We start from the raw sequence: 13,337 nt of genomic DNA, 5'->3' as shown, positions 1-13,337 counted from the left end.
TATGAGGGTATAGATAGGGTATATGCAAGCAGGCTTTTTCCACTGCGGTTGGGTGAGAGTAGGTTATAGGTTAAGGGTGAAAGGAGAAATCTTTAAGGGGAATATGAGGGGAAATTTCTTCACTCAGAGGGTGGTGAGAGTGTGGAATGGGATGCCAGGACAAGTCGTGGATATGATTTTGATTTCAATGTTTAAGAGAAATTTGGATAGATACGTGGGATGGGGAGGATATGGAGAGCTGTGGAGCTTGATGGGACTAGGCATTTTAAATGGTTTGGCATGGACTAGATGGGCCAAAGGGCCTGTTTCTGTCTGTAGTTTTCTATGTCTCTATTACTTGATGACTCTGATTCTACTGGAAACATTCTGTTGGTCAGTGAGCACCTGTGGAGAGAGAAACACAGTAAATGTTCCAAACTGCTGTCTTACAATCAGACCAGTTGTTTGGACATTGACATGAAAAGTTCATTATGTTTTCATCTCCGCACATGCTTCCTGAATGGTGGGTATTTTCAGGATTTTGTCTTTATTTCCAATTCCTCAAATTCACAGTATTTTGTATATGGACAGTGTATATTTGACAGCTGTGTGTGGTCTCAATGGCTTTGCACCAGGGGATCTGTGACCTCAGCTCATGACAGGATGGAATTCCCATACTGACAAGATGGAGAAGAGCTTTCCGCAACTTTCCTCACTCAGTGTCCTAAATGTTTGCTAGGTGGAATCCCTATGTATCACCCAGCCTGCTCAGCTCTAAGAAAGCCTTTGAGAAAAACCTCTGTTACTAACTTGATCAATATTAGCCATAAGACCATGAGACCTTACGGCATAGGAGAAGGATTAAGCCATTTTGCCTATCAAGTCTGCTCCACCATTCCATCATGGTTGATTTATTTTCCCTCTCAACCCCTTTCTCCAGCCTTCTTTCAGTAATCTGTGATGCCCTGAGTAATCAAGAAACTATCAACCATCACTTTAGATATACCAAAGGACTTGGCCTCCACAGCCATCCATGGCAATGGATTCCACGATTCACCACCTTTGGTCTAAAGGGAGGTCTTACTATTCTGAGGCTGTGCCCTCTGGTCCTAGACGCCCCCACTATAGGAAACATCTTCTCCACATCCACTTTATCTAGTCCTTTAATATTTGATAGATTTCAATGAAATCTTCCCTCATTCTTCTAAACTCCAGCAAGTATGGGCTCAGAACCATCAAATACTCCTCATATGTTAAACTTTTAATTCCTGGGATCATTCTCTTGAACCTCCTCCAGACTCTCTACAATGTTAGCAGATCCTGTCTTAGATAAGGGGCCCAAAACTATTCACAATTCTCCAAGTGCAGTCTGACTAATGCCTTATAAAGCCTCAACATTACATCCTTGGTTTGAGCTTCCAATCCTCTTGAAATGATTGCTTACATTGCAATTGTCTTCCTTACCACTGACTCAACCTGCAAGTTAACCTTAATGGTGAAGATGTTTAGCACCAAAGGAACCTTGAGCCAATAACTGATTCTATATATCTGCAGTATTTCAGCATCAACACAGCAACTGGTTTTCTTCAACCATTCCAGTTGTTCACAGTTCTGCAGGTGCAGATGAGGTGAAGCTCTATAAAGATTAATAGGCATTAAACAGTAGAAAACAATTCCCCACAACGTGAAGAGAAATCACTTACAATGAGTTCAGCTTTTCCACAAATACCAGGAGTAGAAAATGTTGTAATTATATGATGCAGAAATTAAAAACACATCAATAAGTATCAACATTATGAGTAATAACATTATATAGTATTAACATCTGCATTATTTATCTTTATCTAACAGTTAAATTACCAGGAATAAGAACATATATTGATCCTCATACCTATGAAGATCCAAGTCAAGCTGTTCATGAATTTGCCAAGGAAATCGATGCATCATGTATAACCATTGAAAGAGTCATTGGAGCAGGTGAGTTAGATGATTAAAACCGCAAACACGAGGAAATCTGCAGATGCTGGATGAAGCCACCTTCAGGTTGGAGGAACAACACCTTATATTCCGCCTGGGTAGCCTCCAACCTGGTGGCATGAACATAGACTTCTCTAACTTCCATTAATGCCCCTCCTCTCCTTTGTACCCCATCCCTTATTTGTTTATTTATTTATTGATTGATTGATTTTCCCCTTTGTCTCTCTCTCTCTTTTTCTCCCTCTGTCCCTCTTACTATAACTTCTTGCCTGCTCTCCATCCTCTGGGCTCCTCTCCCCCTTTCTTTCTCCCTATAGGCCTCCTGTCCCATGATCCTCTCCCTTCTCCAACCTTGTATCCCTTTTGCCAATCAACCTTCCAGCTCTGAGCACCATCACTCCCCCTCCTGTCTTCTCCTATCATTTTGGATATCCCCCTCCCCCTCCCACTTTCAAATCTCTTACTATCTCTTCTTTCAGTTAGTCCTGATGAAGGGTCTCAGCCCAAAACGTTGACTGTACCTCTTCCTATAGATGCTGCCTGGCCTGCTGCGTTCACCAGCATTTTGTGTGTGTGTTAGATGATTAAAAACTCTGTTCCTTTGTTACATCCCATATATGCTAAATAGAGTTACTGTACTTAACATTGCAATATTTATGACCCATTTAAGGTGAATTTGGTGAAGTTTGTAGTGGTCGTCTGAAGTTACCTGGGAAAAGAGAGTTTCCAGTTGCCATCAAAACTCTGAAAGTTGGTTATATGGAGAAACAGCGCAGAGATTTTCTTGGTGAAGCAAGTATTATGGGACAGTTTGACCATCCAAACATCATCCACCTTGAAGGAGTAGTCACTAAAAGTAGGTAATTTTTGATACCTTTGCTCTCAAATGAAGAAGTTGGATGCAGTACTAGGAAGATGTAGATTTGAAGCTGTTATTATTTCTAGAAACATAAATAATTAATCATTATTTTTTAAATCTATTTTTATTCAAGACTTTCATGTATTACTATAATATAATTAGGCATTTTGCAAATAGATGTCTATTAAAATATTGGTTCTAAGTAACTATCCTTCTCTATATTGAATATGATATATTTGACAAAGCTGTCCAGTGTGTGAACGGTGAATACAGTAAAATACTAATTAGCATGCTCACACATGAACACGAGGAATTCTGCAGATGCTGGAAATTCAAGCAACACACATCAAAGTTGCTGGTGAACGCAGCAGGCCAGGCAGCATCTCTAGGAAGAGGCATAGCCGACGAAGGGTCTTGGCCTGAAAAGTCGGCTGTGCCTCTTCCTAGAGATGCTGCCTGGCCTGCTGCATTAATTAGCATGCTCATGTTGTGTAACTTCCAAAAATCAAGTATTATAGCTACTGTACAAATGAATGCACATACCTCATGCAATTTTCTTTCAATGTCCAAAAGGATTCTGATTAGATTTCTATTAGTTGTAAATGGTGTTATGAAACACCAGAGATGTTGCTGTCAATCTGATTTAAGTATAGTTTTAGGAGGAGTACATTCTATGTCCTGAGACTTTTGTGAGTGCTCTTCATATCTTCATCTCAGCCAATCTGTTTTCCGCTCTCCCACCTTGTTTACAATCATATTCCAGTTCTTACTTAGAGCAAGATCTTCACCTTTGCTAAAATTCTTTTCCTCTAGTTTTATTTCAATGGTTTCCTTTACCAGGTGGTCCCAAAAGCCTTTGGCCCGGCACAGTAGGTTTGTGCTGTCGAAGTCGAACCTATGGCCTTTGCGAATGCAGTGTTCCACTACCACCGATTTATCCGGGTAACCCAAACGTACACACCCCCTTGTGCTCCTTGATGTGGGTTTCCACTGTGTGTCTCATCTTGCCAATATACACTGCTCTGCATTCACAAGGAATGCTGTAAACACCAGCCGACCTGAGTCTAATCTGATATTTCTTCAGGATCCTGGCAGTCCTTCCAGAAACTATGGAAACATAGTGAAGACAGGTGGTAGCCATGGGTTCCTTCTTGTTGTTAGGTTTCCTGGTTCTTCTGTCAGCCCTTTTAAGGGCTCAATTAATTGGATTAATTTCCTTCACGTTGTAGCTATATATATATATATGTTCTGTGAGGTGGGTTTTCCTTAGTTTATACACAGAAGTGTAATGTAAGGTCATTGTTCCTGTTTACACAGCAGTATTCTGTGAGATAGTTGTTACAGAGATTTATGGGCAGAGTTCAACTCACAAGCTGCCCAATCATTCCAAGGAGAACTGAGGTTTGTGTCTGCCTCTTCCACCAACCCAAGATTAACTTGCTTGACTATGCATTCCATTGTGGGAGTCAGAGATGAGCTGCAGTTTGGGTACTGAGGCACATTACCATTTACTCTACTACTGAGTCCAACAGACAATCACTAATGTGTTGGACAGAAACTCTGGCTGCACTTCATATCCAGGCCCCCATCTCTATGCACAGATTTGCTGAAGGAACCAGCACAACCCCATTCAATGACAGGTGGTACTGACCTGGTTTAATAAGGTAAATGGGTCTTGTTTGACTTTTATTTTATCTCTACATTTTTATTTCTGACACAATAAGATCATTTGTTTTACTTTATAAGTATCTGAACTACTTTTGAGTGCTGCTGATTATCAAAGATATTATTAGTCTTTGCTGGCACTGAGCGATCAAACTATCATCTGTGTGTTTGAGGGTGGGGCACCAAGTCCTGCCTTCTGAACACCAATCATCGCTCATGGCTTGCTCTGCATCAAGTGTGGAGATTCCAGTGGCGTATGTGAGCTCAAAAAGATCATCGTTATCTGGATAAAGTCAAGAAAAAGATTAGGATTAGAGGGGGCGGACAGAGCTGTGAATATTAAGTGCAGGAGGTGGGGTGCGAGGGGGTGGAAATAAAATATGATCCAGCCCAATTAAACTAAGTTCGTATTAACTATGCAATGCATTTTCAAAATCTTTTGAAATTCTGCAGTGATGCTCAGTTCTTTATTTTGTTAAATGCAACTGACCATTGTTTGTAAAGTATTCCAGAAAAAAAAATACACCCCAGGCGTGTTTTTCCTTCTAAAAGCTGTGGTGACAGGGGACTGAAAAATATGAAGGATTTTGAATATTAAAGTGTTTAGTAATAATGTGCAAATTATTGCAATTGTAAAAATAAAACCTGTCTGATTCAGTGCTAATAGCTTCAGCAAATGTAGTTTGTTAACTGACAATGTCACCTCAGTGACAGGTTCATTTCTCTTTCTGTAACTGAATTTTGATTTACTCTCAGAACATTACCATTGAGCCTGACACAGAAACAATACATTCCTGTCACGGTCTTTAAAACTAGCAATGGTTGCTGTGAACCTGTCATAATTTTCCTATCAAACATTTCTAGCTCTAATGTTCCACTAGTTTTGCTTTTAGACTCATTCTTGTTTGTCTGTAAAATGTTACAACATAGCTGTCTTATTTAAAGGTAGTAATTTGATCTTTGTGGTCCTCACCATGTGAGTAGTGTAAACTGTAGAATATATTTCATTAATAAATAGCTGTGGTAAATGTTACTCTTTCATAATTTATCAGAAATGAGCATTAAAATTTATCACTTCTTTCATGCCAGTCACCATAATCTGCAGTTTGTTGAACACTGATGTAAAAGTGACATGGATTTGAAAGTTTTACGAGTAAATAGGAACACATGTTATTGAACAAAGTAATTACCTGAAGTCTATGTATTATCATTATATACGTACATGTAACCCAGGAGTTTTACAGTATTAACAAGGAATATGCACTCTTGATAAAGATGAATCATTTTGTTATGTAACTCACATATACAGTTTTCATATTAATATCCCATTGTGTTCTTTTTAAAACCTATTCAATCAAATAGGGATTTAACGAAGTATAGGACAAAACTATAATTGCAGCCAATTCATAACCTGTCAATCTGCAGTCATATTGACTTACAGTTTAACTCTTGTGACAATCTTGCACTTCCTTTCAAATTTCTTCAACTTTTGACAGCACTGAACATCTGAAATGTTATGGAACTAAATGTTGCATGGAACTGTAATATTTTTATACTGAAAATTTCTGGCCAATATATTTATAACCTGAAATTTATTCACTTTTCCATTTAAATTTATGCATTGCTATGGAGCCATTTATAATAAAACTACTGATGCAAAGTTTTCACACTCTAGTTACGGTCTAATAACAGCAGTGTAGTGTCCCAGTTTTACAATTCCTGCTTCTATGGTCTGTCCATCTGTTTTCTCGAGCATTTATTTTTCTCACCTCCCAAATCCTCATACATTTTAAATTTACTTATCGATTGCATATAAGCATTATTTAAAATTAAGCACAAAATGCTTGACTTTAAAAAAGCCAAATGTGAGCTGCTCCCGTAATTCCCAGGCTGATAATCTGGCTTCAGGTGAAGATTAGAGTTGGTTTTATATGAAACACCACACAGGGACTGAATTGTATGTACTTATATTTGCCTAAATAATCTGGGAAAATAATTGGTTTGGCCAAATTAATTTTTCATTGAAAGGTACTGCAAGTGATGTGGTAGTTATAGTGAAATATTGGAATAGATTTTCTGAATTAATAATCAAAGCACTGCGATAGCTCATCAGAATCATGGACTGAGATATTTTTGTCAAGATGCACTGTAATTGTATGCCTCACTTTGGAAAATGCAATCATTTAGATTACTTGCATTACAGTCAATATCAAGAAGGAATCAGATTTGCACCATCATTTCATGATAAGGTATTTCAAGGTGTACCAGCCAGTTTGGGACTTGAGACACTCACTGGCGAGGTTGGGAAGATGGAGCAGATACTCTGCCTGAATAGCAGCAAGTTTTTGCTCCTAGATGAACTCAGTGCCTCTTATGCTCACATTTACTGACAGAACATGGAAGCACCTTTATGAACACCCCAAAGTCCCCCACGGCCAACCTAGTGATCTCAACCTCTGAGGCCAATGTGACAGCATCCTTCAGAAGGGTGAACCCATGGAAGGCATCTGGCTCAGATAATGTACCTGACTGAGTACTGAAGGCCTGTGCTAATCAACTGGCAGGAGCGTTTATGGATATCTTCAACCTCTTGCTTCAGCAGTCTGAGGTACTGGAGAACATGAAAACCTACTTCAATTACTATTATCTAGTAGCACTTACATCCACCATGATGAAGTTCTTCGAGAGGTTGAAAATGAAGCATACATACTCATGCCTGAGGGATGACCGAATTGTCTACTGTCACAACAGGTCAACAGCAGATGCCCTTTTATTTGCTGTTACCTCAGCTCTAGAACACTGGGACAATGAAGATGCATATGTCAGGATGCTCTTCACTGATTACAGCTCAGCATTGAATACTATCATCTCCTCAAAACTAAGCTCAAGACCTGGGCTTCTGTACCTCCATATATAACTGGATCTTTGATTTCCTCACTGAAAGGCCCCAGCTAATACAGATTGGCAACAAGATCTCCTCCATCAGCACAGGTGCACAGGATCTGTGCTTAGCCCTTACTCTACTCACTTTGTACTTACGATTGTGTGGCAAAGTGCAGCTCCAATGCCATATTTAATTTTGCTGACAATACTTTTTGGCTGAATCAAAGGTTCACAGCTAACTGCATAAAGGAGGGAGGCTGAAAATCTGGGGGAGTGGTGCCACAGAAACAACCTCTCACTCAATGTCAGCAAAACTAAAGAACTAATTATTGACTGGAGAAGAAAGAAGCCAGACGTCCATGAACCAGTCCTCATTAGAGGAGTGGAGGTGGAGAGGGTTAGTAGCCCTAAATTCCTAGGTGTTAATGTATCAAAGGTCTTTATGGGGAACAGCACATAAATGTCATCGCAAAGAAGGCACAACTGCCTTCTTTCTTGGAAGTTTACATAGCTCTGGCTTGTCACTAAAATCTTTGATAAACTTCTATAGGTGTTCAGTGGAAAGTACCCTAACTGGTTGTATCATGGCCTGGTACAGAAACAAGAATGCCCAGGATTGGAAAAGTCTATGGAAAGTGGTGGATGCAGCCCAGTCCGTCACAGGCAATGCCCTCCCCACCACTGAGTTCACTTACATGGAGTGCTGCAACAAAAAGCAGAATCTATCTTCAAGGTGCTGCACCATCCCGGCCATGCTCACTTCTCACTACTACCGGCGGTACAGAAGCCTTCGGTCCCTCACTACTAGGTTCAGGAACAGTTATTACCCTACAACCATCAGGCTCCTAAACTAGTGTGGATAACTTCACCCACCATGACTCCAAACTGTTTCTATAATCTACAGACTCACTTACAAGGACACTTTATAACTCATGTTCTCAGTATTTTCCTTGCACAACATTTGTTTATCAGTCTTTGTCTGTTCATGTAGCTTTCCCATAAAACTCTATTGCATTTCTTTTTTCCCTGTAAATGCTGCAAGAAAATGAATATCGATGTCACACTGTTATAGTCACATGTATCTACTCTGATCATAAATTTAATTTGAACTTTTGAACTTTGATCTTTGGAGGAGCACTTTACTGGACAACTTTTTTAACAAACCATCAAATCACAAGGTCATTTTCAAAATCTGTGTTTGCAATTACTCAACTATCAAAACCTTTGCTTTGCTAAACCGTTACACTAAACTGTTGCAGGTTCATTGAGTCAACAATTAACTCTGTAATGAGGTTGCACTCTGAAATCCAATCACCATATAAACTAATAACTTGAGGAAATAGAAAAGGGCACCTCCTCAGGTGTTTGCTTATCCTCTTTGGTTAACCTTAGTAAATCAAGTAAATGGTGAACAGAAAGCTTGTAGACACAAACAGTTGTAGTCACAGATATTTCCTAATTTAGTGCATGTTATTAACAATTATGGGATTAGCTGAAAGACCTGTTGGATTTTAAAATATATTTCAATCATGATTATGCCTTGCATTATACTTGTCATGATTATACTCATTGGAAATTATAGAGCAGATTTATTATCATGAACACGCTCACATGGGGTACATTCTAGAAACATGATTTTCTATAAATTAAAATGCATACAGGTAAATTTGTGACCTGCATATCGACAGCTTCTCAATATTAGTCCGTTGAAACTGCAAATTTTGCATGCTTAATATTCCTGCAGCAACTTGAATAAATAATCTCCTTTTCATATTTATTTCAAGGTAAACCAGTTATGATAGTCACAGAATATATGGAGAATGGGTCTCTTGATACTTTTTTAAAGGTAAGTTTTTCACACTTAAGAAATTATTTATGAACCAATTGGCTATTTACTAGTTTAAACATCTCCTATTCAATTATTAATGGATTAATATAAGATGCAATTTCAAAACATACTCATGGTTTACCAGTTTAAAAATCAATCCACTCCACATTAATTATGTGGGTTAGTTCTTCAAACATGGGACTATTTCATTGCACTTCTGGTTTTCTGGTCCACGTTATTAATAACCATAAAATTAACATGAGTGTAAATCTGCAGCATTGGTCTTAGCTCCCTATTGTTTATATTGCTCCACCACCCTATCCCATGAGTCTCTGCAGTGTACATAGCTTTAAGACTAATTTTTAAATTGCTTCAGGAAAGTACAAGATCAGCAAAATACAAGCTTCAAAAAGAAGCTATTGAAATAATCTTGTATCATAAATTACTTCACCTGATATTGGTCCAATGAAAGTATTGTAATTCTTGCAAAGCACAATTCAAAGCATGTCTGCTATCTAATTCCCCGTACAGGAAAGGCTTAGCAGAACATGTTGGAAAATGGCAAGCATTTCATGAATTTCAAGCCTGTTAAATCAATGTAATACCAAAGGACACTGTTTTGTCCCACCACCAACCCTTACACTGAGTCACAACTACTTAGGTTCTTCTGGTTATGTTTGGATATGGGATCATGTCGTAAAGTCACAGTGATCTGCACAATGGAGGAGCTGGAGTCTGATGATGTGCTAAACTGTATCAAAGACTGAGAAAGTGAAGGAGTACTAGTGCACCATAGCATGCCAGAGAATGTAGCCAACGTGAAACTAAGGTAACTTCACATCATTTTTCCAGATGTGTCAGGTCCTTGAGATAAAGGTATGCAGCCACTTTGCCCAGTCTAGTTCAGATGACAAGGTGTTTGAACTTTAAAGGCATTTTAATTGGATGAATTAAATGAGAATTCTGGCCTTCAGGGAAGCTGTGGGCTTGTTTGCCAGAGGGAAGTGTAGTCTGTGGAGATAAGGGAGTGTGCAAACTGAATGAGGTTGAAGGTAAGGGTGGCTGGTTTAGCTGAGGAACAGGGCTAAGGAATATGATGGACAGGCAGAGTGGGAGAGATGAAAGAGGACAGAACACCTTGAACTGTGACTGATATGTCTCTAAACTGAGCAATGAAAAGATCAGATATGTAGAAGAATAAATGCTGACTTAAATTTTCATCTCAATTCACGTGCTCAAAAACCACCTGTCATCTAGTTTGACCTGAACTCAGAACTAAAGATCTGTTTGTTGTGAAGAGTGAAATTGATTAACATTGCTTAGAACAGATCATTGTCAATGAAAACTTTACTTAGTTCCCATAAGAAGCCATCCCCAGACCATACAGGAAATAGGGCACTAAGGATGCACCTTCAATGTTTGGAAATTTTCTTTCAGGCATCCATCACATTGTCTTCTTTCCTCTTTTTAGTGATTGGACTGTTCCTGTCTACAACAGAAATTATGAAGTCTGTAGACGTGATAACTTTTCATATGTCTTTTTTCTGGGGATATTGTGATCTTTCTTGACGTACGTGCATGTGTATTTGTTTATTTGTTCGCGGGGGGCAGGGGTTAAGCAGTTCTCATATAACAACCTATGCTGTCTCTGGAGCAAATGGGATTCTGGTCTGCTGGAAAGGTCTCCAATGAGAATGAGAGAGAGAAACCCCCAGTGGCGGCCCCAGAGGTTTTTTCTTGTTGGTGCTACGGAGGGGCAAAATGATTCAGTGATGGTGCTGAGGGATGCACTGTATGGTAATATGTATTCACAAGGCCAGACGCGAGGCGTTAAAAAGTTAGTTTCAAGTATTATGTGCCTACTATAAATGCCTCCGTTGATTCACAAGCAACAGCAATTGATAGATCTAATAAAGAAGTGAACTGTTACAGTGTCAACGGCATCGGAGACAACCTGGGCTACATGGAGCATAAACAAAAAAAACAAACAGAGCATCCGAGCAACAGTGGACAACGTGATTCATGCACCAATCCCACAATCAGCGTTAAATGCATGCATTTCAACTGAAAAACACAATGCGAACCCACCGCTATTCGCATTACATAAACAGCAATGCCAAAAGATACACCGTTATTAAAGTCAAATAAGGCAAACAACAGATGCGAGGCTTTACCAGGAGTTGGACAAATCGTACTCTGACCATGCAATACCTCAATTAATTCGGCTATTGAATTTAAACAAAAATCAACAGAATCACCGCTTGGAAGTCTAAGCAAAACCAATAGGCTTAATAGCAGTAAATGTAATATTTTAGGATTTGCAGGAAACATAAGGACTATGGGGTATCCACCACAAAATAATAATGACAATAATCACCATTAGTCTTGGCCCAAATTTTTAAAAAATCAACTGCACTCACCATTAAGGTTTTCAGAGAAGCACAATCCGTCTGTTGTTGTGATTGGTGGTGAAAGAATCAGTGATTCTCTGGATGTCAAGTGCCTAGGTCCTCCGGCTGTTTATGGCCAACAGAGCCAAGTTGCTGTTCCGAGCATCGCCGCTGCTATTCCTTAAATAGTTTTTGACGCGTCTGAGGCAAGAGAAACTCAGTTCTCATGAGGACCTATACTGACCTATACACGTGTTCTTATCAATAACACACTGGGCGAGTGTCTGTTCAATGCTTTTAAGAAGCGACTCTGCTTCCTACCCTTCTGCTGGAGTGAAGTGCAAGAATTCTTCAAGCACTGTTTCGTTATTCAAATACCGCACCACCACTGATATTTGCTCCTTTTTACTCAGGTCTTTACTTTCATCCACCATGATGGCAAAATGTCCAGCCTTCTTGATTTCTGCACTTATTTGATGTCTGACCATATCTGCCATAATACCCATAATTTCATTTTGGATATCGTGATGGGTGTTTTTTGCATTTCCAGGATTGTCCTCTATTTTTTTAGCTGCAGTCTTATCAAACTTCCCAATTACATTGAGCAACTCAACAAAGTTTCCCCTATTGCCGGATCCATTATTCTCCTGGTGTCCTCTCTGGGCAATGCCTTAGTATGCACTATAGCGTAGAGACTCAACCACTGCTCTCATATACTCACGATTTTCTTGGACAATCTTTGCATGTCCTTTATCAAGCATATTTCCCAATCTTGAACCGTCTTGTTTTCTCAATCTGAATTCGGCCAGTGCCTCCATCGCAAACATATGAGCTGCACTTACATGGTGGGTTTTGAAAGCTGCTATAGCTTTCCCCCAGTTGCGGTAACTGGTGACAGTGAAGGTAGACGCAGAATGGAACCCATGTCCTCCACACAGGAAATGCCTGCATGCGAAGCAGAATGTAGCATCTTTTGTGATTGAATATTCCAGCCAGGAGTACAGGTCAAACCAGCCATGAATAAAACTCCTTTGCTGCTTGCCAAACTGTTGCAAAGGGTACTTTTTCAATGCTGGCCGATGGGGTCCTTCCTCAGGCTGCTGGCTAACATCGCTAACAGTATTCCCACTAGCACTAAGAGCAGCTTCATCCATGTTCTCTTCCGAATCCCGCTCCATTTCTTGTTCTTCTACTTCGCCCTCACACTCCTTCGATGAACTGCTGTCGTCCTCATCCCCAATTACTCCTTTCTGCATGTCACTTTCAATTAAGACATGCTCAGGCTGAGACACCACTGATTCCTCTGGATGAGGTCGTTTCCTGACTAAAAATCGATCCATTTTTCACACCTGCCAAAATAACGCACGAGTCAGGCCCACGCTCGCTTATAAAAGCACAATATGTGCATGGAGCATCCGTTAGTCTCGCGAGACCACGGATCTGCACCTGGATGTATACTATCAATCTCTCGCGTGAGTGAGAGTGAGTGACATCACCACCCTTAAGTGATCTTAGATCAGCTTAACTGATCTGAGGACAGCAACGGCAAGACATTGTCAACGAACGAATAAGCAGAAGTGTAGGTGGATCTGACAGCGTTTATAACTTTATTGCTGCGTGGGTGCTATGGTAATTGGGGGCGCTGTTTCACTAGATCAACTGGAGAAACAAGCTGTATTCAAAACTATATAGAGAAAGCAAAGCAGCTGCAGTTAATTTCTTGGTGGTGCTATGGTGGGGCTATTGCAATTTCTGC

At 39.8% G+C, this 13,337-nt stretch overlaps 1 protein-coding gene across 1 annotated transcript in view; it reads left to right on the top strand.

The window, feature by feature from the left end:
• LOC134347086 (ephrin type-A receptor 5-like) overlaps positions 1-13,337 on the top strand; it is a 328,980-nt gene that overhangs the window by 289,164 nt on the left and 26,479 nt on the right. The window contains exons 10-12 of the mRNA XM_063049198.1: positions 1,831-1,956; positions 2,627-2,812; positions 9,148-9,209. Coding sequence (XP_062905268.1) covers positions 1,831-1,956; positions 2,627-2,812; positions 9,148-9,209 — 374 coding nt within the window. The remainder of the gene's footprint in view (positions 1-1,830; positions 1,957-2,626; positions 2,813-9,147; positions 9,210-13,337) is intronic.

The sequence above is a fragment of the Mobula hypostoma genome, chromosome 5 (genome assembly GCF_963921235.1).
Source record: "Mobula hypostoma chromosome 5, sMobHyp1.1, whole genome shotgun sequence".
NCBI lineage: Eukaryota > Metazoa > Chordata > Chondrichthyes > Myliobatiformes > Myliobatidae > Mobula > Mobula hypostoma.
The sequence above is the reverse complement of the archived record's forward strand: the minus strand, read 5'-3'. Positions and strand labels throughout refer to the sequence as shown.